This window comes from Patagioenas fasciata, chromosome 3, assembly GCF_037038585.1.
Source record: "Patagioenas fasciata isolate bPatFas1 chromosome 3, bPatFas1.hap1, whole genome shotgun sequence".
Taxonomy (NCBI): Eukaryota; Metazoa; Chordata; class Aves; order Columbiformes; family Columbidae; genus Patagioenas; species Patagioenas fasciata.
In genome coordinates this window covers 99,274,199-99,301,835 of record NC_092522.1, presented here as the reverse complement: position 1 = coordinate 99,301,835, position 27,637 = coordinate 99,274,199, and the positions used below count along the sequence as shown (strand labels likewise).

Genomic DNA, 27,637 nt, shown 5'->3' with positions numbered 1-27,637 from the left:
CAGAAAGACACACAGGCTGCATCCAGCTCCGCCTCAGATTTCTCTCTGGCTAACGGGTTTAGCTAATTGCTCGCCCTTCAGCGCATATTCCCCGACCGGCTCTGCCTCTCCCGGCGCAGCCGGCAGCTCCGCCCGGCATTTATATTTAATTCATCGGGAAGAAGTTGGGCATAAAGTTCTGCTGCACTTGAGAGACCGGGGAGGGCTGGGGGGTTCCCGGCCCCTCACTTCCCTCCCGCGGGCCGAGGTTTCGCTAAGGGATGGGTGGAGACAAGGCTGCCGCAGTCCTGAGCTCGGCTTCAGTTTTATTTAAAGCCTTTGCCCCGCTAAATGGAGGCACAGCGGCCCTCCGCCAGCAGAAACCGCGGGCTGGGCCGGGGACACCCTCCCTCCGTCCTCGGGGATGAGCAGCATCGCTTACCTCGGCTCCTTGAGCGACCTGAAAAGACAGATTTGATGGGATGCCTCCCTTTCTGGAGCCTGCGGTGCCAGCAGCAGAAGAATAAAATCGTAGCAATGGTCCCCAGCAGCAGCAGGAGCAAGAAGAGGGCGCACTGGATGCTGTAGGGTCTCAACAGAACCAGGAAAGCCGCGGCAATCATGGCTCAAGCGCACGGCTGCCCCTGTGCGTGCACGGGTCTGCGGCGAGCGGCGGGGGGCCGGGCAGCGCCGGGCAGCCTCTCCCCCCGGCAGCGGGGCGGGCATCGCCGCCAGCACGGCGCTGCTGGAGCTGGCGGCCGGGCGGGAGGCGGCAGCGCGGTGGAGGAGGCGGAGGAAGGCGGGAGGAGGGGAGCGGGATGGGATTCAGGCCGTGACTCAGCAACCGCCGCCGCGGAGACGGTTACGCCGGGGCTGCCCCTCCGCGCCCGCGCGGCAGCCGCGAGCGAGCAGCGCGGCGGGCTGAGCGCCCGCGGCACCGGCGGGAGGGGCGGGGCGCGGGGGGCGGGGCGCGGGGGGCGGGGCCCCGCATGGCAGCCGCGCGGGCACGGCGGGGCGGGGCGCGGGAAGGAGGAGGAAGAAGAAGAGGAGGAGGGTGCCGGTGGCGGTGTCGCCGGAGGGAGAAAGGGACGAGCACGCCGCCGCCGGGACTTGGCCGGGGCGGCCGGTGACATCACGCGCTGGAGCTGCTGCGAAGGGAAACGGAAAATGGCTGCGGCGAGGTAGCGGGGGCTGGCGGGGCTGCTTGGCTTCCTCGCGTGGGCCGGGGACCCCCAGTAGGAAAGCGGCAGAGCCCGCCGGCCGCCCCGCTCCGCCCCCGCGGCTGCCCCCGCTCTCCCCGGTGAGGAGTCCCCGCCCGCCGCCGCGGAGGGCAGCGACCTGCGGGGCGCGGGGTCGCGGCGACGATCGCCCCTGCAGGTCTGTGTGCGCTGGCGGGGCGTCGCGGGGGGTACAGACCAGCAGACCTGGGACACCGGTCGCGGCCGGTTTCATGGCGAAGCCGTCGCAGGGGGAAGGGACTGGGAACTGTTAATGAAAGACATACTGAGAAGGTGATCGGGGTCCCTGTGTCGCGCTGACCCCTGTCTCTGATGCTGGGATTTAGGCACAGCTGCCAGCGGGAGGGACAGCACCAGCCTTCATCTGGGCTGTGCAGTAAAGCACACACGACGTTTGGTGCTTGTGGCCCGGGCGGTGTGCGGTCTGCACGCCCGCCGGGATGTTTCCCGGGTGAAAGCCGTGCAGAAGGCGGCTGGTGCGGGGTCTCGCTGCGGCGGGAGCAACCCGGAGACAGAGCCAGCGTGCCGCAGCTGATGTCAGCTCCTGTGCCCTTCTTTGCCGCCTTGCTGAAGCTTACGCGTCGCATATACCATAAAAATCCTGGCGTGTGCGGGTTGCTAATGCAGATAATAACAGGAGTTTATCTCTGTCACTTACTGCTACCCATGTAGCTCTCACTTTGCTGATACTCCTGACTTTCAAAGATTGTTTCAGAGGTCTTTGAAAAACGTAGTTTTTAAACTCCCTTGTACTACTACTACTGCATACACACACACAATTACATGCTGCAAATATATCCAACATATTTTTGTCTGGGTTACTGCGGAAAAAAGTTAGGGTTATTTTGTGATTAAATTCATGCTCTTTTTCATGTATCTTTGACATGAGCACATAAATGAGAGGAACATTTTGGAAACTTTACAGAAATAATGAAAATCTCTGTAAACACTGGAATAACAATGAAATGTTACTGCTTTACACGACTGCCATAAAAGTATATAGAAAAGCGTATGTGCAAATTTAAATTAAACTACAAAATATGAAGGACAGAGAGGGAAACAGATCTATGGGAGCTTAAATAAGATCAGGAAAAATTATCTCTGGAAGACTAAAATTCATTTATCTCTGAACTAGTAACATTGTAACACTCTACCCTTAATGACAGGGAAATCTCTCTTCATTTAATAATTCTCTTGACATGGAGTTTGGGGGCTAAGTAAAAAAAGAAAAAATATGTTGGCTTTTAGGTCTCTAATATTTTATTTCAGGAATTTTTTATCACTTCATAATATATGCCAACACAGTGAGCCAAAATAGTCTGTTGTATTACTTTGTAAGATGGAAAGTTGCTTCATTGCAGCTTTTGATTTAAAGCTTTCCCTGGCAGCCTAGGAACTGACAAATGCGATAAGGTTGTGTTGTATCACGTGACGCAATATTGAAATCTTTCCTAACACCGCAGTACACTGCAGTAAAATGGTTTTAATGCAGATTACCTGGAGATCACTCAAACGGTTCACGTTACCTCGCTGTTACATGAAGCAAATTGGTGTGATGCTCCACTGCAGGATATTGCAGGAGCAGCAAACTTTTGGACACCTTTTGCTCTGCGCTGATTTATTGTTTCAGAATGGGGTGGTAGAGGAAATGTAACACAGCAGTGACTGCATGGCAAATTGCAGAGAACTGAGAGGAAACAGTTATTTTCACATTGTTCTCGGGTAGCAGTGCATAGAAAACATCTGACTGACAAATCTCGAATGTTAGCTTTTTTAGTTCAAGGTTTATAGCTTTCCCCTTCTAAGACTTAGAGTTCATTGGTGTCTTGAGGATAATATTTTGCCAAAAGGATATAATAAATTTTATGACATCTGCTTAGTTGGTTGGTTTTTTGGTTTTTTTAAATGCAAAAGATAATACAGTTCACCACAAGAAATGCTGACATGCATGAATTTTCAGAGAGCTACTGCTCTAGGCTTCTGAGCTAACTGTTTCCCATGTATACCAAACCGCTGCTACGGCTTTTGATATATACATTACTGCTCTGTGTTGGTTAAATACTGTAAGGTTGGATAGTGTGGTTAAAATATTACTTCTGTGGTGAGTAAATTTTAAGTTACTGAAGTTATTTCACATTAAAAAATAAGCAAACTATATGTAGGTAGATTTTTTTTCCCTCAAAATAGTAATAAAGAGAAATTAAAATAAGTTTTATGTTTATAGCATTTTTAATATAAGCTTTTTTGCAGAATGTTTTTTGGGGAACTTTTCATAAATCTTAAGGATGACAAACAGAGAAGAGAGAAGGAATGAAGAGAGAAGGTTAAAACAAAATTGTTGGCTCTCAGCTGAGATTTGACCTCAGAAGGAGAATCCAGGAGGTGAAGCTATTTCAGAGAAGAGGAGGTAAAACAAGGTAACGGAGTCTTGAGATTAATGGTGGCAAGAATGTGTGGAATGGCAAGGCAGGTCAGAAAAGAGATCTGCGTGCTTGAGAGCTTGAACTAAGTTAAGAAAGTAGCCTCCGAACCTGAAATAAATAAGGGGTACTGCTGCCATTGCAGGGTATGCATGATGTGGCTTGCACTTTTGCAGAGATGTGAGAAGATGGAAGGTAGCATCATACAGATGGGTCTCACAGGGAAACAGAGCAGCGACAAAGTCACGGGCACAGCTGAAGTTTTGGGCAGGAGGCTTGGAAGCAGCCTTTCAGTTGAGCAATGCTGAGGGAGGAGGTGGTGATAAGTACTTGGGCAGAGGGATGAAAAAGGAAAGTTCTGCTTCAGAGACTCCACAGAAAAGAGGCAACCAGCAAATGTTTGCAGTGGAAAGGGACAGGAGGAGAGGATGTTTCTCTGGTTACAGTCACTCTTGAATGCAGTTGTTTACCTATATTCCCAAGTTGCATTAGGGAGAGGAACAGCACAGATATGAGGTCAAACTTCTGCAGTTTAATGGAAAAGTTGAGCAGGGAATGTGTTGTAGCAGCAGCAGCCCTCCTGCAGGGACACAAGGCAGTATTGCCCTAAAATATTCTTTCAGCCAGTGTTTTATGATGACCTGTTCTGACTTAGCAATCTTTCCCAGCGAAGCTGAAGGTAGAGATACTTTCTTCCCTTACTTTTGCGCTGTTCGCAGAGTTGCAGTACAATCTATGGACTAGTGCATATTCTTTGATAATTTCCATAAGGTTCAGTGACTCTTTTTATTATAAAAGAAACTAAAAATCCTACCTGGGTACCATGGAAAGGAATTAAAAAAAAATGCAAAAAGAAAGTATGGTGGTGCTTGGAGTGGAGAAACCATGTCTGCAGAGAACTGCTGACTTCCCCCAGTATGAGCCATGGGATTTGAGGGCAGTCAACTCTCAGAAGTCACCTCTCTGTTCGTACAGATTTAGACCTTGTGGACCTCATTTTGTAATTGTAAGACTCCCTGTATCAGTGAACCAAAAGAAAGAGGTCAGATGCCAGATCTGGTGATGTGGACATAAGAATAGGGTAAGATACATTATATGATTTCAGAAGAGTTGCTAAGTAAGCAGGAGAGTAAGATCATTTCCTTTCACTGGTATGTAGGTATGCTTTGAGGGCTGTGTTTCTACTAATTAATTAAAATTAAGTAAAATATTCTGCTTAAATGACTACTTAACTGGTTAGAAGGGTTCTCTAATCATCTAATACCTCTTAACAAAATATTTGGGTGTTTTTTTCTAATCAAAGTGGAACCTAAGTAAATGCAGTAAAAACCAAAGCAGCAAGCAAAGTAAATACAGAACATATTGTAGTATCTGCATATTATCAACTTCATTCAATGAATGGTCCCCTCAAACCCAAACTGTTCTATGATTATATGATTTTATAAATAATTGACTTTCCCTCTCAATACTCTGCTTCACAGGTTATATGCTGTCCTCAGTGTGCTTTCTAGCAGTTTAAGATGATGTATAAGAAGGTGTTGTATGACTTTCTAGTAGATGATTAAACCTTATAAAATACAATCTTCAGCTGAAAGAATAAGATTTTCCAGCTTGATATAGGCGTCACATGAAAAAAAACTCAGCAAGGTTATTGCAAATCTTTGTTTTGCAAAACTTGTTAATTTGTTTGCTTTATGCAGGGCTTTGTGTGTTTGGAAGGCACACTAGCATTAGTTAATTCCCACAGTATCCTTGAAATTATATAAATATGTATTATTATTTCAGATCATTTGAAAAGAGAAGCTAAACTGTAAAGGTTGTTTAACTTACCCAAGACCAAACTCTGATTCCAGTACTGCAGACTAGAGCCCTCCGTGACTGGAATATTTTACCATCTGCAGGTGTCTTGGGTGACCATGTAAAACCAAATTCTGCCTCCTTTATGTATGCAGAGGTAATTGACCTTATTTTGCAGGTTCAACAACTCGCACAACTTGCATGTTTTGATTACCTCTGTTTATTACACTGAATGTAAATCAAATGGAGTATGAACCATGCAGTTAGAATCACAGAATTATATAGGTTGAGAAAGACCTTTAAGATCATGGAGTTCCACTGTTGATCTACCTCTGAACCTCTAAGCACCTCATCTATATGACTTTTAAACACCTCCAGGTATGGTGACTCAGCCACTTCCCTGGGCAGCTTGTTCCACTGCTTCACAACCCTTTACTTGAATAAATTTTTCCTAATATCCAATCTAGACCTCTCCTGGTTCAACTTGAGGCCATTTCCTCTCATCACTTGTTACGTGAGAGAAGAGACCAACACCCTCTATGCTGCAACCTCCTTTCAGGTAGTTGCAGACAGCAATAAGGTCTCCCCTCAGCCTCCTTTTCTCCAGGCTAAACAGCCCCAGTTCCCTCAACCGCTCCTCACAAGGCTTGTGCTCCAGACCCTTCACCAGGTTCGTTGCCATCCTCTGAACTCTCACATCAATGTCTTTCTGGCAGTGAAGGGCCCAAAACTAAACACAGTATTCAAGATGGGGCCTCACCAGTGCTGAGTACAGTGGCACAATCACTTCTCTAGTCCTGCTGGCCACACTATTCCTGATACAGGCCAGGATGCTGTTGGACCTTTTGGCCACCTCGGCACAGTGCTGGCTCATATTAAGCCGGCTGCCGATCAACACCCCCAGATCCCTCTCTGCCAGGCAGCTTTCCAGCCACTCTTCCCTGAACCTGTAGCACTGCCTGGGGTTGTTGTGACCCAAGTGCAGGACCTGGCACTTGGCCTTGTTAAACCTCAGACAACTGGCCTCAGCCCGACAATACAGCTGGTCCAGATTCCTCTGTATGGCCTTCCTAACCTCCAGCAGGTCAACACTCCCACCCAATTTCATGTCACCTGAAAACCTACTGAGGGTGCACTCAATCCCCTTATCCAGATAATTGATAAAGAAATTAAACAGAATTGGCCCTAATACTGAGCCCTGGGGAACACCATTCGTGACTGGCCACCAACTGGATTTGGCTCCATTCACCACAACTCTTTGGGCCTGGCTCTCCAGCCAGTTCTTTATCCATCACAGAGCACACCCATCCAGGCCATGAGCTGCTGGCTTCTCCAGGAGAATGCTGTGGGAGGCTTTGCTAAAGTCCAGGTATGCAGCATCCACCGTCTTTCCCTGATTCACCAAGTGGGTCACCTGGTCATTGAAGGAGATCAGGTTGGTCAAACAGGACCTGCCTTTCATAAATCCATGCTGACTGGGCCTGATCACCTGGTTGTCACGTACATGCTGTGTGATGTCACCCAGGATGATCTGCTCCATAATCTTCCCTGGCACCAAGGTCAGACTGACAGGCCTGTAATTCGCTGGATCCTCCTTCCAGCCCTTCTTGTAGATGGGTGTCACATTTGCTAACCTCTGGTCACCTGGTTACCCAGGACTATTGATAAATGATGGAAAATGGCTTGGTGGTCATCTCCACCAGCTCCCTCAGTACCCTTGGGTGGATCCTTGTTGTGCACTCACGGCTTACAGCATTGCTGGAAAAATGCTGGCAGGAATTCTGTGGGCATAAATTTACTTTGCAGACGGAGCCTGATATTGAGCCTAGATGGAAATATACTGCTAAAGCTCCTATGGCTTTTTTTTTTTTTTTACTATTACAGCAGTGATATGCCCTTTTGTCCTTGGTTAAAATTTGCTCTGTATTCATTTTTGGCAGCGTTTAATGTAGCACTTGTCAATCTGAATGTGGCCTTGCATCCCGGAGGGACTTGCACTTCATTTGTATTTTATGTATATAATTGGAAGTTCCTTAAGGATTGTTTCAGACCAGTACACAACACTGGTCGTTGAGCTCTTATATTAATTTATAAAGTTAGGTTGAACTACACACACTAAAAAGACATGTAATTTTACATGAGGGAAAAAATAGCTCTAATAAGGTTTGAGGTTGTTACGCTTGCAGGGAAGATACCTTTCTGTCAATTCTCCTAAGCGCATGCACAACCACTCTTAGCTGCAGTAATATTCTCTGGAGTAAGAGAATGTATATGTCTCTTGTTCTAGCTCATGACCTTTAATAGTAATGCAGATTTTTTTTTTTAACTGGAGATCATCAAATTCATCCCTCCTACCAACATGTTGCAAAACCAGAGCAACTGAGGAAGAGCTTTGGAGTAAAAGAGCAGGCACTTCAACTATTAACCAGGCATGACTTTAATCTATTATCACTCCCCTATGACAACCAATAAAGACACAGGAGAAGAGATAGTTAAGATGCCACTAGGTTATTAAATACAGACCCAAGTTCAAGCCTGGGATTTCCTTAGCTATTTCACTTCTGTGCTCTTTGAGTTGAAGGGAGAATGTCACTGATAGTATTACTTTGAGACAGCACAGATTATTGAACGATATAAGATACTCTTTTTTAAAGGTGGCAAAAACTAAGATGTCTTTCTTACAAACTTCCCACCAGGTTATCAGTGGGTTTGTTTCAACATAGTCCAATTTGAAACTATGTTAGTTGCATGTGGAAAGTACATCTAATATTTTTTTCAGCCTTCTAGGAAGAGGGTATTTGAGAGCTTGGCTGTTACATATAGCAAGTGCACAGTTTTTCCACCTCAGCACAAATTTGCATGTGGTCAAACATTCCCTTAATGATTCTGCCTTGCCATAAACATCTTTAGGCAAAATAAGCAAATACATCACTGGTCTTTAACCTTTATAATTTGGGAGCTCTTAAGATGCATTGCATTGAATTACCCAAGCCAGATCAGAATGTAGGTAGCCAAGTGGTAGACTCTACAAAGCCATGCTGACTTGTTTCTTCTCCCAGGCTACTTCCTGCTTCTATGAGTTTGCATATGTTAACCTGCATGGAAATAGCTTTCATGTGACTATTCAAATTCCTGTAGCTTAGGTATCTCATCCAGTTCAATAAATAAAATTATTTTTGTTGGTCTGTATATTGAATACCTTTTGTTGTGCATGGCATTTGCGAACAAGCAAGTGAAAGTGGGTACTAGTTTTCCACCTGTCAGCTGTGAAATAGTTATTTAATAAAGATACTAATCTACATTGTAGAATTAAGATAACTTCCTGCATCTTGTTATTTGGCATCTTGTTATCTTTATGTGGATCTTTCACTGAGTGTGGGATTAAAATACAGAGAAGTAAATATGCGGTTTAAAGGCATGTGAGGTATCTAAGCTCCTACTTAAACTCAGTTCAATCACTGGAGCCTGAAGAACAATTTGCTTCCCTAAATGTATGTGTTTATTGCCATTTGAAGTGTAACCTCCCTCATGAACCTGGAGGAGGGTCTAGGCCCTACATGAGGTATGTTCAACAGGGCCTTGACTCTTGTGACTGTTGGGAGGTGCTCAAGGCTGAGATATCTCCAGAGGGACAGCAGTTGTGATAAAGACCTGTGGGAGATTTGCACTTCTTGAGTAGCAGCTGAAGGCAAAGTAGAACACCACAGGACATTGGTGGTAGACAACTACATTTAGGAAGTGAAATTGATTCTTAGATCTCCACTGATTACAGTGATAACTTTGATACCTGGTGCACCAGTGACACCTAAATGTAGGCATCTAAATATAGAACTAAATCTGTCCTCAAAGTCCAATAATGATGCCAGGTTGCTATCTTGGAACTTACTGAAATGTAAGCCATGTTTTACCGTTAGTTTAGTAAATTATTAATTAGAGCAAAAGTTTAGTACTTCTAATCCTACTAAATATACACCTGCTTAATAAATTAATTATTTATTCTTTCCTATCACTCTGTACTACAAATAAAATTAATGGTTTGATGCAAAAGTCAGGGATTTTCCAATAAACTTTTGATTTAAGACACAGTCCTACAAAGGGCTTTGGTGTACTTGGGTATTAATGTTATTTTATAGAACTTCTAGGTTGCTAAAACTCTCAGCATGGAGGGCACTACTGTGAAAAATAGTAATGGCTTAATGAATTCCTTGAGCTACTCAGATCAATTTTGGTATGTGAGACAAGGTATGGGCCAAATTCTGTGTATAATCTGTGGCTTGTAAATGCTGCTGAGGCCTTGAAGTCAATGAGATAATCTGCATAAATAAGGGCAGAAGATGTTGCTTTACCATGAATTGCATAACTTCTTAGAAAAATATCTCAGATTATTGAAATAATTGAAATAGCTAGTCACACCAGGATAGCAATCATCTCCAGTCAGGAACTGAGCTGTGGGTTATCAGTAATAAAAGTCATGTAGTTCTGTTCTTCCTGTGGAAGTGAGATAATTTCTGTGCATTTATAGTCTTGAAAGTTGCAGTAATGTTCTGATAGATGCTCCCCCAGATTTCCAGCTGAATTTGGAACATAGTGATACTGATGATTCTGGAAAATCTGTACTCTCTATTTCTCAGCTGAGAGCAGCAGATTTGTGCTTTTAAGTCTCATTTTTTCCCATAAAATGACTAAGATATCACACTGTAAATCTTTTGAGCAGTAACACCACTTCTGCATTCTTCCAACGGTACCTAATTCCACTGAAATAATTAATAAATCTTACACTGGTTTCAGGGGAACGAGATTAGAACCCACAACAGGGCATGTAACATATTTAAATATGGTCATGTTTTCCATCATAAATTTGTTAGAAAAAGCTGGGAATTTTGAGACTTCAGTGTAGCCCAAGAGTTTTACACCAACATTGTATTTTTAGGTCCTCACAAGTTCAATGTAAAATGCCATAGTCAAAGTGGCACAAACCAAATCTGTGACTATCACTCATTATACTCAATTGCAAATAAATAGTTTGAGCAAGGTAAGAGTAATTTCTAGCTTAGTAAGGGCGGTGTGTTTTGTTTTGTTTTCCCAAGGAAAACTGGGACTATTGAAGATTGAATTTAGAGGCTAGACAATACAAAGTATTAGTACTTTATCATGGATTTGTGTTGCATGGTTATGGTACAGTTTTATAGAATCATAGAATCGTTTAGGTTGGAAAAGACTTTAAGATCATTGAATCTAACACTTAACCTAGCACTGCCAAGCCCACCACTAAATCATGTCCCTAAGAACCTCATCTACGAGAAATCCGTGGCAAAGCCCTATTTTAAACCACGGCAGAATTGGACCCATTGACTTGGCCTACAATCTCATGTTGTAAATTCATAATACTTTACACTGCATTCACTGAAAGGAAAGAGAAATAATGATCTCAGCATGCCATCTGCCAACTCTCCATCTGAATGGAACAGACTATGTCAGACAAAGGGTGACATATGTCTTTAAAAGACTTTTGTATGTTTTGTTTTGGTTTTTTGTTCTTTTTTTGAGTTGCTTAGTAACTGTTCTGTGTGCAAATTTGTAGCACGTGTGCAGAATGTGAGGTGTTAACATGTTTGTAAAAATTAAGAGGCCAGTTAATGTTTCCTTAAAAATTAAATGGTTCCTTCCTTTTTTTGCCCCTTCTACAAATTACCTGCTTTTAGAAAAAGACAGATTTATGTCTTAGAACAGCGGTAAATCATAAATTTGCATTTCAGTACTTTTCAAGTAAGTAGTTAGTGTTTTAAAATGGAGAGTATAGCAGAATTAAGTTGCAAAACGTAAGTGGCTTTCAAAGGTCATGTAATTCTGCCTCTGGTTAGCACCTGCACACATACATCTTCCAATTAAACCACCGAACAAAGCACCAAGTGGCAGAAATCTTACTTGATGACTTGCAAAACTGTGTAAGAAAGATTTGAAACAGAGAACTGGATACACTTTAACAGACTTCACACTCCATCCTCTTGGCTTCCTATAGCAGAAGGTTTGTAGGAATCCATCCTACAGCTTTAAACCAGAAGAAACTAATATAGGATGGGTTGGACCAAGCCAGCTTCTATAAGGAGGCATACCTCACCTGTACAGTCACTGAATAGTCAGTAGAGAGAAACAGGCTCTCCCAGACAGTAAGTCATCCACTGTCTTTTAGATATGTGCCTCAGGGTGAAATGAATCACCTCTCTTTCTGCAGTGACTGAGCAAAACATGGCTAAACAACCTCCCACTTTTAAGGCAGTAAAAGTTTGGTGAGATTAATCCCACCCCAATTTTTTTTTTCCTGATGATACAATATATTTTGCCTTTGATCTGTTTTGGCAAAGGAAATAGTTTAGAGGGAGACATCTGGAGCAGTCCTTACTCAGACAAAGTTCACATTGACTCCAGTGGGAGAAGAGGGTGAGAAAACACTGCAGGACTTCTCTTCCAGTAAGTGCAGTATTTATTTCAATGTTCCTTTTATTCATTAAAGACATTTTGTTCTACCTTTCCATTCCCTTTATTCACTTGCTAGATGATGCCAGCAGTTTGGTATTATCCCCAAGGCCCATGGGTTGTCACAATAAATTCTGTGGAAAGGCTTAGTTTGAATAAATGGCTGTTGGGGGAGCTGAAGCCATAGCTCCGTAACAGAAAAATACGAACAATCAACTATTGCACTCTGTCCATTTTATTTGGCAATGTAATCGTTCCATTATTTTATGTATAATGCGAGCAGCTGACGTGATGCCCAGCAGAGCTGCAGCAGGAGAGATGGGACCTGGCCAGTCCCTGTTGCTGCCCCACAGCTGCTTTCCTGCCTTGGTCCCTCCAAAAGCAGCAGAACAGACAGGACCAAGCACAAGCCTCAGAAAGCTGCCGGGAGGGTTCTAGACTCCTGCTGGGAGCTAAAGGAGTGATCTAACCCATCCCGCCTGCCATGACTATTTGTGAAATCCATTCCTTATTTCTCTCAGCATTTTATGTAGCTTATATTTTAACTTGGCAGCTGTTAAGACTCTCATGAAGTCAGTTTAACTGTAGTACTAGTATACCCTCCCACCGCAGGCAAGAATCTCGACAGCTGAAAAGAGCTTTATAGATAATGTACACATTGACAAATTGCTGATCTCCGAGTCCTGCCATGACCATGGTAGAATTTGTCCCTGGCTTTGAGTGGTGGTCTGGATTTTCGTGCATGCAGGTGCTTGTCTGGCGCAGACTGTTGGAGGGATTTTGCTGTCCATGTGCTTCACAGTGTCCACCAGTGGCACCAGGCTGCTGTCATGGGTTCCAGACATCCAAAAGTTCACTTGTCCATTGACTTCATTAGACTGTATAACATATATGCAAATCCAATACCTCCCAAAATCTGTTGGACTTGCTACCAGTGTGCAGCATTGGCACAGTGTGTGTGTGACCAGCCCCTGTGCTATAGGAATCACTGCTTACCCTCCATACTGCGAACAGCCTGTGTGTTCAGCGCGGCCCTGGAAATCCTGGGCTGGCTCGCTAACCCTGTACGAGCACAGACCACAAGCATGTCCCGTGGCTCAGAGAATATTTGTCTTAATACAAAATGGGAGACAACATACACACTGTTAAAGGACTGCAGGGAAACGTAAAAAATATATATATAGAAATCAGTCAATCAGCTTTCAGTCTTAGGACACTGGCAGCTCAAACTTTGCTGCAATTCTGTTGACCTTATGTGGGCTTTTAGGAGGGTAATGAAGCAGCTCACAGCTGCCAAGGGCCAAAGAGGGGAAAGCTCCAAGTACTTCATTTGAGAACTGAAGAACCGGGTGATGGGGATTGCTGTGCTGGCTGGATCAGAGTTAACATTTTGCATCTGGCACGAAGATGTTGAGCTGACTGGGGTTTATACTCAAAAGCAGTTTGAAAAAGACAGAAAAATACTGATGGTCAATGTGGTTGCATGCATGGGCTGCTTTAAATTGTTGTTAGAACAAACACACCATTTCAGTTTGGACCTCAGCTATCCCTAGTGAGGTCAGTACCGAAACTCTCCTTGGGGTTCTGCTTTGTCTATATGTTTATTCACCTGAATGATCCCTGTCTGTGGTATGAGGATCCACTCAGCATAGATCAGTGGCAGAATGAGGCCTCTGGTGATTCATACTAGGCATAGACATTCAGGCTGCTTCCTCTCCAGAATTTACATGGAATGGATGTTTCCCAGTCTTTCTAACTCTCTTTAAAGAAAATTAATGTGAATTCTTGCAAACACAGTCTCCTGTCTTCAGCAGTGCAGTACTTAAAAATTCCTACTGCTATCACACTGAACACATTCTGCATAAAAGCATGATTTAATACTCTTTTTAATGGCAATTTTTAACGCTGCTTGCCTCATTGTATCAGTAAACATGTTGACATGGGTGCAGCTGTCTTCCGCAAATTAACAAGTTCACCCCTGTGTGAAGAGCCAGCTCTGCTGAGGCGTAACACAGGCACGGTGAATAGTGGCGAGCTGGGCTTCTGCAGACAAATTGACGTTGCTTCTTAGAGCACTGCAGCCAGATTTTCTCACTTTGACATAATAGCCCCACATAATTCTCCTTTCTCAGCTCTGAGTTACATATTTGACAGCCTCTGCGTGAGTCAGTAATTTGCCTCCGACTGATTGAGGCCAAGTAAATCACAAATCATGCTGTCACATCTGGGAATTCATGAGGTTTCAGCGCTGTAAAAGTCCTTCACCTCTATGGACGGGCAGGCTAAACCATACATTTGTTGGAAAGAAGATCAAGGTTTGACAAAATCAGATTTTTTATTAATTTGGTTTATCTGATTCAATAATTTTTAAAGTAGAAAATATCTTCTCTGAGTATAATGGCAACACGTAAATGAACCATTTACATTACCAGTAGAGTTTTATAGTGTATGTTACATTTCACACTTTCTTGTAAAGCATATATAAACTTCATTAGAAAAATAAAGCATGAAATATTACTTGTTCCCTTCTCCCATTGTAGAACTTAAGTGCTTTAAAAATCCCAGAAACGGTCCTTTGCTTTAAAAAATATTGTTTTATGTAAGCAAAGGATTTAGCTGTATTTTTGGGTTTGAGTTCTCTGTGTTGCTGTTATTCTTCATGAAGCAGCGCAGCTCTCTTCCAGTCCTTGGCCTGTCATTTCTTTTGTACGTCAAGTTTTCCACTGCCAGAACGTGTCACACCTCACCCAGTCAGTTGTTCTGGGTTGGTTTTCTGTGGCTGCAGTTGTACATCTTGCTGTCCGTGAGATGAATAATAGAGCCCTGGAAGTCATACATCCCTCTTCATAGCATGTATAACTAAGACTTTCCTTCGTTCTAGGGAATGTTTTCATCACACCAGTATCTTTTAGCTAGAGGCTAGACTGAAAACTTTTATTGGGGCAAATGTAGCGGTAACAGAGATCCCAGCCCGGAGATGTATTAGGCATGGCAGAAATAGGGAAGCAAGGGCCCTGTGAGTGAGAGCTGTTTTCTCTGCATAGTTCTGGAGGCAACTGTCTGATGTGCGTGTATTGAGAAGACTGTCTCCCAGCTTTCAGGGCAGATATAACACGCTGGTTGCCTAGTTTTCCTTATCTGGAATATTTTCATGCAAGGAAATTACCAAGATCCAGGAATAGGAGGGTTGTTTTGGGCTTTTTAAAGTGTTCTTGTAACATTCCTGTGGCATGACATGGTAAAAGCTATTTTTCCTATGGTGTCCTACAGGCAGTGTCTGTGTGACAAGAAAACCACTTAACAATGAAAAAATTCACGCTGTTTGATTTTGTAAATGATAATTCACTGCAAATTGGAGAGACTTCATGGATACAGGACCTTCCCAGTGATGACAAAGAACTAGAAAGACTGCTGAAACCAAATGAGCACGTGCTAGTAAACTGGCCTGTGGGCGAAAGAAAGACAGAAAAGCACCTGGTGAAAGTTGTGTATATGAGTGGTGAGCACAGTTCCAAAGCATTTGTCTGATATGAAATTTTAATCTAGTTGTAAGGTATTGCTACCTGATTTTCTGTGCTTTGGTCTTTTTTTCTTTTCATCACTTCAGATGACCCCCAGGAGCTGGTGGAAATGATGCAAAAGATATTACAAGCAGATGAAATTACAAAAATACAAGTCCTTGGAAAAGGCAAGAGGAAGAGGATAGAAATGATATTCTCAGAAAGTGAGGACAGTGACCTGGATAAAGAGCAGGTGAGTTTCTGTCCTTATGTGTCTGATAGTGGTAGGCCCATAATGGAAGGAAAGAGACTGTAACTATTGATTCTTAACAACATAATACACAAATTAGGTATAGTAAGGGTAGGAATGCAAGCAGTCTCAATGTGGTACCTTAGCACAATAACCTTTCACAGTAACTAGACAGGCCAATAGATTTTGTCCTATGCTATTTAGAGAAGTGTTATCTAAGACTTTGGATGCTCTATAGCTCCTTTACATTTTCTCCCATAAGACAGAAATCTGACCACAGCATAAGAAAGGGAAGGGATCAGGTTTTCTGAGCTTTGCATTGTGCTAAGATCTGCAGTGACAAAATGCAGGGAAAGAAACTATAAACTTAATAATAAAATTACAAACATATTTTTCAAAAATAATATGAATATTGAGTGCACAGTGAATAAAAGTTTATAATATACTATGAGATACTGTATGAGATCATAAACTTATGAAATACTGTAATGAAAGGCTCTATAGGATGCAAATGCACTATTATGCTCTTGTTTACAGGAGAAGATTATGAAGCATATAAAAAGAAAGAAATCATTGCAGGCATCTGCTCCTGCCAACATCCTGAGTCAACTTGAAACATCTTTAATTAACAAACAGGTAGACATCTCATCTTGAGCGATTTTTATGTACTAAGCAAAAGCCAACCAAAAGGTATTTCTTTAGGGGGGCATAAGAGATTTGTTTCAGTGAAGTTAATGGTTCTGAAAGACACTACCTTAGAAAATTGGTGAATGGAGAAGAGAGGGAGAAATACATAACAATTTTGTATTACACTGATATTTTTAATGTTAATAGAAATGGTGACAACTATGTTCAGTAACAGCTCTTATTAAAATGCACTGAGTCTATACAATCTGTGTACAAAGAGAATATTCTGATTTAGCCAGATATTTGAATGTTAGTTTTAATGCTTTAATTTTATGTTGTTGTTGCTCTAGATAGCATGGTTTTGTTTTGCTTTTTTTCAGCGAGAACAATATTCAGGAAGCAACTTTCTGTACAGTGCAAGTAGCAGTGATGATGAAGAGCCTTTATTTCAATTATCCAAGGTAGAACTGTGTGCCAAAATAAAAAGTCTCAAGAGGAAGCTGGCAGACACCATGAGAGAAAACTGCCGTCTAAGGCAGTCCCTGGTGATGCTTCAAGGTAAACTCAGGGGAGGTATTTTGATGACGAGGAAAGCCTGAAGGTCATGAAAAGCCTGATTTGTAAGAGACTATTTGGATGGTTATTATGGATGCTGAAGCACTTGACATGGTCAAGGCCTACCATGAGCATCAAGCCTTTGATGCATGGCAGCATTTAATTCCAGCAGCACTTAGAAAAAACTGTCTTACATGGAGGCTAGGCAATCAGAGTTAGAAATGGAAAAATCTGTCTAATTGCTGTCAGTTGTTCCCAAGAGAACATTTCTGTACGCTGTAAATAACCATTGGCTAAGCTCAAACACTCCACTGACCAGTCCAACTAACCTCATTTATTAGCTATCTTTCTTCATCTACCAGAATTTTCTTTATTCCGGAATGGTTTCATTTCTAATTAGTTTGGTATTTCCTCATTATTGATAATCTGAGTTAGTCTCAGGTGCCACAAATTTAGTCCTTTCCCAGAGGTGAAGCATTTTTCTATTTTATAAATGAATCCTTCATCACTTAGTGATCATCTGGTCTGAAGCTCCTCTTACTTGCCCTGTCCCTCACTATGGGGCAGCCAAGACTGAATCAAAAATTTCAAAACATTGGTGAATGAATCAGGTTTAAAGAGGATTTGCTAATTCTCTTGCCAGCTGCATCATACCATCCCTAGACACCCCAATATCTCTCTTTTTTTAAGTGTCATATGATTTTGCAAGTGCTTATCAGGTCCACTGTTCACCTGATTCTATTCCATATATTATTCCACTTGCTTTGAATCATTCATCCTCACCTTTTTGAATATTATTTTGAAACATTTTGTTAGTGTCTCTCAACTTTTCTTACACATTTTGGTCCATTTGCCTTGCGTCTGAAGGACTTGTATTAGTATTTTCTGTATTTTAGTGATTCTGTATATTGCTGATTCTTTATCCCTTGCATCCTTTTTGCTCTGGATTGATTCTTCTTAATGGATTCTATAAAAGTTTATGTTTGAAAATAAATATTGGAGAAAAGGTTATTTAAATTCTCTTAGACTGAAAAAGAGGAAAAATGTCTGTGCAGTCTATGTCATTTATTTGAAGGGAAAAAAAATCATAACATTACTTAGCCCATATTGAGTAACTTTACAGACTTGTAGAGATTTTGAGATAGCAAAAAGAAAAAAAAAAGATAAATAGCCTACTTAGTGCCGTGATGGGCATAAAATAATGGTTCCTCTTAGCCTTGCAGAGAACTGATCTATCCTGTTCTAGAAAGAGAGGCCAGATCTCCATGGGTGAGGCCAGCAGAATAGCACGAAAACATTTGAGAGAATAGGAAAAAAGCACATTGAAGCATCTTTGCTGACTACTTTGACTCTTTCACATTATGACAGAAACATAATTACAAAAATTTACATGCTTATGTAATTAGAGTCTGAAGCTTCGATTACTATTTTAGCCAGCATGTTCCATTTGATTTCAGTGTTGCCCCAGGCAGTCACCCATTTTGAGGAGCTGGTAGGGATGGCTGAAGCGCTGCTCAAAGGAGGAGTGACATCATCTACGTCCAGTCTGCCTTCCCATGCTGTTTGGAAAGCAGCTGCCAACCCATTAGCAGATTCGTATGCAGCTGTGCATAGTAACGCCAGCTCACCAGTGACTTTGAATGTGGACGACGAGGAGCAACAGGCTGAAAAACAGGTCAGTTAAAAGGCATAAAAATTAAAACTTTATACAGTACAAACTTTACTGTTGTAGTATAACAAATACAAACAAATAAGCATCAGAAAAAATCATTTTATCATCATTCAGTCGATGATGTGACTAACGAGCTCCTTTTATGCAGAAGGCTCTTTCCATGAGAAACCAAGACTTAATTCAGTGTGCTGGTACACTCCCAAACTCACTTTGGTTTCAGTGGCTTTGCACATCAGTGACTAAGGGCAGAATGCTGATGCATGAAGAAAATACTGAGACCAGGGATAACCTCCAGCCTAATACTTTGGATGCCAGAGGAGAATGGTAGTGTTTCAGAGATAATCTAAGAAAAATACCAGCAGTCTGTTTAAACTATTAGTAAGTACATTGGGGATGGTATGATTCTGCTCTTGTTCCAGACACTGGCCAGCAATTAAGTAGAAATAAATTTATAGAGAGATAATGAATGATGCTCCCCTATTCTCTGTAATTATAACAGAGCATAATTAAGAAATCTCAGGCACAAAGGCTGTACATGGAAAATATAAAGACCCAACCAAAAGAATAATGCCAGCTTCTGCGTTTGCAATTTATATAAAGATTCTTATGCACCAAGTCATGCCTGTTGTTGGAAATCATTCTCCTGCATTGTCATGGGGTCCCCAAAACCAATGAAATCTATGAAGAATTATCCAGGTATGATGTTTTGACTAAATATTGCAACATACAAAATCTGACCTAACATCTCCAAAGAAATAAACACAATCAATTTTCTAAGCAACGGAGCCTTATTTAAATAGAGGTAGCTGAAAATTGCCCATTAGGAGAGCTGGTGCTTAAGCTGTACAACTGCTGTGTGTTGAAGTCACTCTCGAGGCCCAGGACCAGATGTCACAGTTCTTCGGGCACGTCTGCTCGGAGGCAGGAATATTAGCTTGGGTGCAGCGCCATGCTCCCTAGGCCGTACAGATTCCAGGCCAGCACTGGACCACAGCCAGCCCACATGAGGTGCAAGCAGAAGGTTTTAGATATGTCTGAACATGTCCTGTCTCCACGAGTGAGTAATAAAGATTGCTTGATGAAGTGTTTGCTAAGATGAATGGGGTCCTTAGTTTGCCCCACACACACTTCTGAAAAAAAAAACAAACATCAACCTGCAGGTACAGTTGCAAATGTTGAGTGGTACGCAAATTTAGCGTTGATCTCAAGCACTCAGTTTGCAGAAATTCCTTTGGAAATTGTAGGGGTTTTTTTAAAAATGAAAATTGTAAAAAATATATTTCAAAGATAATGCTGTATAATATTTCTAGAGAACTGCAATAGTTATGTCTATTACCAATTTTATTTTCCAGTTCAAGATTGAAAAGTGGCAGATTGCACTTTGTAACAAGAGCAAACCTCAAAAGTTTATAAATGACTTGATGCAAGCACTTTATACACATGAATACATGGCTACGCACAGCCTCACAGGTGCGAAGTCGTCCTCTTCAAAGGATAAAGCAGCAAAACCAGCAATGAATCAGAATGAAGTTCAGGAAATCATAGGTGATGACTTGTTAACATTACTGAATGTGGCACTGACTTGCCAGGGGGCTTTCTCTGGGGGGGGGGCTCTAATGCTTAACAGCTGGTTTGCTCAGGTGATGTGCAACATGTTTTATATTTCCTTATTCTGGTACATACTTTACCCATCTGTTACAAATACTGTCAGTGAAATGCTCAGTAGTAGTTTTTCTATTGTGTGAAATTTGTGGTTTTTACTTGAGTGGATACTCAGCACAGTGATATATTTTTTTTTTAGCTTTTGAAAGGTTAATCTACAACAGTCAAAATTGAAGCCTGAGAATTAACAGATAGGGGAAGGTAAATAGAGGACACACTTGGATCAAATGTGAAATAATGTCTGCTATATTCTGGAGTTAGCCAGTGTTATGAATTCTGACATTTTAAATAGCACTGGAGGCAAAACAAGACAATAAGTAGAGAAGGCAAGAATAGTGATCAGAGAAGCAAACAAGATTTGTTTTATGCTTAGGTTAAAGGCAAAAAATGTTTGGTGCATAGGAAAGAGAATAATTTCAGTTGGAAGTAGCAGCTTTAAAGAAAATAGTATTTTGTGAGCACATGAAGCCTGATTTTTGTTGGATACACACCTATATCTTAATATGTGAACAACATAGCCTACATTCCTGTACTAGAATCCCTTGCCCATTGCCATTCACCTGGACTTACCCAATTCTCTTGGTTCCTTTCCCAGCTTAGCTCCAGTTTCTGTACCTTGATCTGGTTTTGTTGAAGTTGGCCAACAGTTTCAAAAGTTATCAGTTGCAGAAACCTCTTTTCCTAAGAACCTAACTAGAGGAAAAAGGCCCAAAGTCAAGAGAGAGAAAACAAAAGACTGTGTAAGGTGGTGAAAATAGATTTAGAGGCAGTAAGATGATACAATTTTAGTTGTATGAGAGGAATTAAAAAGATTTCATGGGATGAGAAGAACGATTGGACTCAATGATCTTAATGGTCTTTTCCAACCTAAATGATTCTATGATTCCAAGAGCTGCTAGTGACTTTTCTAAAAGCGGATTCTGCGGAAGCGTCTAGGCAAATCTGAAAACTGAAGCAGAGAGGATCGTCAGGACACTGAATGCAGCATACTGCAGAGAATTCAGTGACAAAGGGGACTCTGTAGAGAAGTCAAAAATGTTTAAGGAGAATGAGAATGCTCCCGAATTCAAATAGAAAAGTGTCAACATTATACAAGAGAAGAAGAAAAATAAGATGGAAGGCTAGAAATTCTAGGACTGTAGCAAATGAGTTAGCAGATCATATTATTTTAAAAAAATGGGAACTGTGAGACTTCAAAATAACACGAAAGTGGGGGGAAATCAAGAGAAGGGAAGATGATGGAGAAAAGGAGACCAGGAGTTACATTCCTGATATTAAGTCCTGTTTGGTTTTTTTGCATTCAGAAAAAGTTAGCCCGCCAAAACAGAAGGGAAATTTTTAGGGAAGGAGACATCAGCTGCAAATGAAAATTAATGAACAAAACCTGTAAAATTCAGAAGTGTGAGGACTGGCAAGGATGGGAATAGGACTCTCTGATCAAGAACAGAACAAAGCGAGAGGAGATGAGGAAACACAAACCACTCACTACGGGAAGCCCTTGTGGCCCTGGAATTCCCGTGGAGCTTGCCAAGAGCAGGCACAGCAATATGGAAGGCAAAGAGAAAAAAGCAAGAGCTGGTGCACACAGTATCTATGAAGTAGTGTTTGAAGGCAGCAAAGTAACTAGAGCTTAAGCTGAAGTAGCTGGAAATTTCAAAGACACAAGAAATGTGTTTTAGATCATACATCTGTTGTTTCTCTGATCTGGAGGCCTCATATATGTCATCTCTTTATTTTGCAGGAATCACGAAACAGCTGTTTCCAAACACAGATGATGCTTTAATTAGGCGAATGATGGGACAAAAACTGAACAATTGCACCAAGAAGCCAATTTTAAGCAAAGATCTTAACTCAGGTGCTTTTCAGAAGCATAGCTTTTGGTAAGTCTTAAAAAAAAAAATCATAGCCTGTCATTTGTAATTCCATATATTAACCTGTGGTAACAAAATCTAAAAGCAATGTTAAAGTTACCATGAAGATATATGTTCATATACACATTGCCTAATAGTAAATATTTTTATAACCTTGTACCAAACGTACATAATACAAAAGCAGTTCAGCTTAACATTACATCACAAAAAGATTTGTTCATTCTAGACAAAGCAGCATGTGGCTATTAAATTACAGGAAGAGAATCCAGAAGTAAACGGAGTTACTTTGATCAATATATCTATTTCAGATTTGGCGTTATTTACTTTTCTTATTATTCTCTGTAGGCTCTCCAGAAACCAGTCAATTCCTTTTTCATGTCACTTGTGCCTCAATTAACCCACAAGTAAAGATAAACATAATCAAAGCTCTTTTGTACCTACTGTTAAAAGTACTGTAGGAGAGCTCAATTAGCATTCTTCTACTGCCAGAAGAGTCTAAGTCATTGTGACAGAGGAATTATTAAATAACATCTTGCTTAGTATGGGTATTCTTACCTTGTGAACAAGACTAGTCTCAAATTGGTGAACTCATCCCTAGCATTAGTGAAGTCAGCTATTTGCACAGCACTATTTCCATATATACCGAAAGTACACATCACAGAATACCTGAGGTTGAGAGGGACCTCTGTAGGTTGGCAAGTCCAACCCCTGCTGCTCCATGCGAGGTCACCTAGACCAGGTTGCTCAGAGCCATGTACAGTTGGGCTGAGTATCTCCAAAGATGGAGACTCCACAACTTGTCTGGGCAACTGTGCCAGTGCTCGGTCACCCTCACAGTGAAAAAATACACATAGATAAAATCCCCTTGAGCCTTCTTGAGGCTAAACAGCCCCAGCTTGCTCAGCCTCTCCTAGGGATTAACAAGGAACAGGATAAGAGATTAAAATTAGTGTGACAAGGAGAACAGATTTGTCCTTACTTAGACTTTCCATACTGAAATAATATTTTACTTCTTTCTAGTTCAGTTACCTCATGCATGTTTTAATATGTATTTGCAGCTGTAAGGCACTTCATAATAACAACAACAACAAAAAAACCCACCCCAAGATATTTGACTCCGTTAGGACACAATTGTTTGAGAAGTATTCGTAATAGCAGTGCTTTGCTACAAGAATTCTTCTCTAAGCCACCTGGAAGTACTTCATGGACCACCAGTGGTCTGTGAATTACTACTTGAGAAATACTCAGATAATATCTGTTGGAGGAATCCGCATACACAGGTTTTCCCATCTGGAAACAACAAACTAGCCTGGCTAAAATACAGTTTATTATGTTAATTGTTTTCTCCTAGAGATGAGAAGGCTTCACAAAATGAAGGTCCGCTGTATTTGTAACACACAGTGCAAACTGACTCACTGTAGTACTTTTCCTTGTCCTTGACACAGCTGGTAAAAATAACAGCACAGAAACACAGACCCTGTCTTCCTTGAAAGTATTAAATCTTAAATATTTTAAATGTTTCTCTGCATCAGATGAATCCACAAATTTTGTTAATTCCTGAGTCTTCTCCTGTACACAATATTCCTGAAACCTTGACAGGAGGATCTTAAGCTAGCACTGTGTCAAGGTTTAAGGCAAGGCGGCAATAAACCATGCCAGATGCTCCCTGTTATCCCCTCATTTCCTGCCACCCCTTACTTTAGATCGGAAAGGTAAGAGGAAAGGAAGAGAGACTTAGACTTCAAGTTGGAGAGTTTTAAAGGGTTGTACTAATGCTACTAATAAATAGAGAATATATATACAAAATATACAAAACCAGTCTCAAGTGCTCAATGTGGAGTTGGCGTCACTCCAGCAGCAGAGCTGGGTGTGCGGAGCTGGCGGAACCTGGTTGCAGGGATGCAGGGCCTGAGGCCTGTGCATCACAGGCAGACAGACAGACAGGGTCCTCTCCAGATGCCGGCCGTAGTCGAAGAGAGAGTGACCCTCGTGATCACCCTCTTATATAGGGGTATGACAATTATGGGATGGAATACTCAGTTGATCCTCAGTTGGTCAGTTCTAGTCACCTGATCCATCCACCCCTCCTACAACAGAACTGGGGACAACTTATCAGTCTTTCTTGGCTACCATAGTAATAAATCTAAACACGAGCTTCTTCAGCAATCCGTTGGTCTCTTATCAGCACAGAGTATAGCATCCTAGAAAAATATGCAGGCTAAAACTCAAAAAAGTACAGCCACCTAGAAGAACTTAGCTGAAAGGAAAATCACTAAAAAAGAACCGGTCTTGTTTTTAACAAAACCAGGACACACTGTAATAATTCTGGATTGTTTTTTAATACTGCCTATAGACCTTTCAGTTTAAACTTGATATCTTAAAAATGTCGTTATGTCTGTTACTCATAAGTGCCTATGTAAAATCCAGTCCAACATCCATTGAAACCAATGCAGATATTGCCTGTGTGGTGTCTCTTGAATGGAAGCTTGTTAGAATACATTTATAATAGATTAGTTTTACATCTGTTAAGAGTTCCCTCACTGTAAAAGCATTAAAGCACCTTGTAAGTAATCAGGCTAATGGTGGCAATTCCTTTAACTCAGATGACAGAAGTTTTCTCTGTAAGAAAATCAGAAGAATTTCAAAGTGCTCATGACCTCCTTCAGTTCACCTTCCAGCAATGAGGAGTCAAGAGGAAATTCTGCAGTGCAGAACCTCTAGTAACAACTTACACACAAGTTACTAACTTTTAAAACTGGTGATATTGCACTTTTGATCTCCTCCCTTGCTGCTCCTCCTTCCTTATCCAGCATCTCCACCTTTCCCCAGAACATGATTACAATTCAAGAGAAGAAATTTTGAGCCAAATCCAACAAGACAGACAAGTCACCATCTCAGATCCATATGGCTGAGGTAAAACAAAGAAAAGGGAATAAGTCTGAAGAAAATTAGTTAATTGGCTAATAAAAAAACTCCACTGCTCAAAAACTAAGAACAGTAGTAATTGCACTTTTAATGTTAGTATCTCAAGCTTAGTTATAAATTCTCTCAACAGTAGTTCAACAGCTGCTCCTCAGGGCATCATCTCTTCTGCTGTTCATCCCAGCACACAAGACCAGCAGGATGATGATTCACCAGCTGCTATTGCACAAATTCAGCAAAGTGACAGCCGTCAGACCCCTCCAGCCCCCAGCACACCAGGTCAGCAGGAGCGCTTCAAACCCACCTCCAAGGTGGAGTCTCACCTCGGCAGCAGCTCACCAGCGCCCTCTCCCAACCAGGATCTCAGGAATTTAGACAAAGAATAACAAGGTATTTCATACCACTTCAAATTCTCAACAGAGATTAAGGAGTAGTAAAAAATAAAAAATATCTAAATGGGTCTAGCAACAGTGAACAGAGCTACTGCAAGCAGAATACAAGCCTGAGAATAATTTTCTCAAGCAACTGAAAATCCCACAGCATAGAAAAAGATGAAGGTATATTAGTATCTTTGGCTTTAAGATATTATTAAATATATGCATGTTACACGGTAAATCAAAAAAGTATAAACTTGTTCTGAAGAATATAGGAGTTCCCCTTAGATAGAAAAAAAACATTATTTAAAGTAATACCAAAAGAATGTATAAGAGAAACCTTAATCCCCTTGCTTTCACCTTGACAGCTGGTAAAAAACTGCTTTACCAAACAGAGAAAGTTATTGCATATTAATACAAAAAAGATACAGAGGTATGAAAAGAGAATAGAAAAATTTCCTAGTGAAATTAAGACTATGACCAGCACGGGGTTAGAAAGCACAGAAAGCCACAGGAGCAGAGAAGAAATAAAACAGGTATATAAGGATGTTGTTAACCTGGGGAACAGAAAACATTCTTAGAGCAATGAAACTGCCACTCTCAAGATGTCTGCAAGAAAGAAACAGCTCATTTTTAACCTCTGAAAGTTGGAAAGGCACTGAAAGAAGCCATGTTCCCCCTTGGCGCAGGGCAGGGTCTTCCCTGATAGCCTGTTTGGTTGTGGCAGCCATGGCTTCTCCCATAGGAGTGCTGCTGATGGTACCCAGCTGGGTTGGCAGCTCTCACTCTCTTTTCTTCCCTGAACATCAGGTTCATAGGACCAGCCCAATATTTCTGCAAACCTAACTGTACTAGATCAATGCACTAATAAAATGCACTGTGGAGAACACTTCTGTGTGGGCAGGGGTATGAACTAAGTGATCTGCAAGTCTTTTTCATGTCTCATTCCTTGTAGATAGGATCAGGAGAAAAGCAGGTATGAAATATGATTTAAGTTCTATCTCATGTTATTAACTAACATCCATAAAATGTAACAGAAGGATGTTTGCTATTATATATATTTTGTATATGTACCTGTATGTACAGCATATAAGAATGTATATAGTTAACCATATTTTTGAAGTAACTTTCTATCAAATAAAATGAAACATTACTGTGTCTTAGCTTTATTTTATTATCTTTATTGTCTTCTGGGCCTTTCATACATCAGCCTCTAATATGGAAGGTGGTTTTTGTTTTTCTCTCACTTTTCTTTTTCCTTTTTCTTTATAACTGTTCTGAAGCCAATTTCTATAAAGCTCATAATTTTCAGCTGGGGAAGGGGTTTGGCCCACTTTACACCTTAAAGTTGTCCTGGCTGATACTACACAGCTGCAGCTGTTGTGCTGTTTGCGAGGTACAGAAGCACTTGGGCAGGTACATGGAGCCAAACACAAATGGCTGCTCTCCCTGGTGCAGCACTGAAGATCACACTGTACTACACGCTCTTCTACTGTGCTGATTAGGTAAGTTATCAAAGGCTTACCGCAAAGAGAAAAGGAAGATTTTTGTGATAGGGTGATAGGCCAGGGAAAGAGATGGATGTTCTGGACAAAAAGAGCAATATAGAGAAGATCACTCACCAATAAGGTACAGTGTCTCAGTCCCCAAGGAAATTTCCTTAGATGGCAGCCCAGTCTAAGGATGAGAGTCTTCCACTGCTCCAAGGAAGACCAACTCAACAGCGGCCTCTGATGGGCTCCATTTTATACTCAAGTTGAATCTGAGCTATGATCATTTATGGTTGTGGTCTAGAAACTTCTCTCAGGCAAGGTGTCTCTTGGTCAAAGGCTCTGTCTTTTGACCAAGGGGCATGTGCATGACCATACTGGTCTCTTGGTCTAGAAGTGTCTAATGCTTGAGGGTGGGGGGAAAGCGCATCTGCCATAGTGCCTGATACTAATGCATGCAGCATGGGCAATAAACATGATGAGTTAGAGATCTGTATACAGCTGGGAGGCTAAGACCTTGTTGGGATCACAGACATGTGGTGGGATGGCTCCCATGACTAGAGTGTTCCAGTGAAGGAATACAGGCTCTTTAGGAAGGACAGGCTAGGAAAACAAGGAGGAGGAATCACCCTTTATGCGAAAGAGCAGTTGGAGTGCATGGAGCTCTGCCTGGGGATGGAACAGGAACTGAATGAGAGTTTATAGGTGATGATTAAAGAAAGGACAGGTAAGGACATTATAGTCAGTGTCTGCTGTAGGCCACCTCATCAGGAAGAACAAGCAGATGAGGTAGACAGATACCAGCA

The 27,637-nt window shown here is 41.6% G+C and overlaps 2 protein-coding genes across 29 annotated transcripts in view; one reads left to right on the top strand and one right to left on the bottom strand.

The window, feature by feature from the left end:
• Positions 1-717, bottom strand: part of DST (dystonin) — a 307,103-nt gene extending 306,386 nt beyond the window's left edge. For 7 of the 23 annotated variants that reach the window (XM_071806945.1, XM_071806942.1, XM_071806939.1 and 4 more), the window contains exon 1: positions 422-716. In XM_071806945.1, the coding sequence (XP_071663046.1) occupies positions 422-602 (181 nt within the window). In that variant the 5' untranslated portion in view covers positions 603-716. Of the gene's footprint in view, positions 1-421 lie in introns of all 23 variants that reach the window. The other 16 variants (XM_071806962.1, XM_071806967.1, XM_071806968.1 and 13 more) reach the window with 6 other exon arrangements.
• On the top strand, positions 352-26,499 carry BEND6 (BEN domain containing 6). 6 transcript variants are annotated; one of them, XM_071806971.1, is made up of 11 exons: positions 1,019-1,356; positions 3,468-3,634; positions 11,797-11,902; positions 15,179-15,407; positions 15,516-15,661; positions 16,196-16,294; positions 16,666-16,843; positions 18,298-18,515; positions 19,865-20,057; positions 21,916-22,054; positions 25,101-26,499. In XM_071806971.1, exons 4-11 carry the CDS (start codon positions 15,212-15,214, stop codon positions 25,351-25,353), a joined length of 1,422 nt encoding a protein of 473 aa, XP_071663072.1. In that variant the 5' UTR covers positions 1,019-1,356; positions 3,468-3,634; positions 11,797-11,902; positions 15,179-15,211; the 3' UTR covers positions 25,354-26,499. The 6 variants fall into 6 exon arrangements, with proteins under 6 accessions (XP_071663073.1, XP_071663072.1, XP_065692107.2 ...); XM_071806972.1 differs by lacking the exons at positions 1,019-1,356; positions 11,797-11,902 and adding an exon at positions 352-625; XM_065836035.2 differs by lacking the exon at positions 11,797-11,902 and having other exon boundaries at positions 1,019-1,160.
• The last annotated feature ends 1,138 nt before the right edge of the window (positions 26,500-27,637 follow it).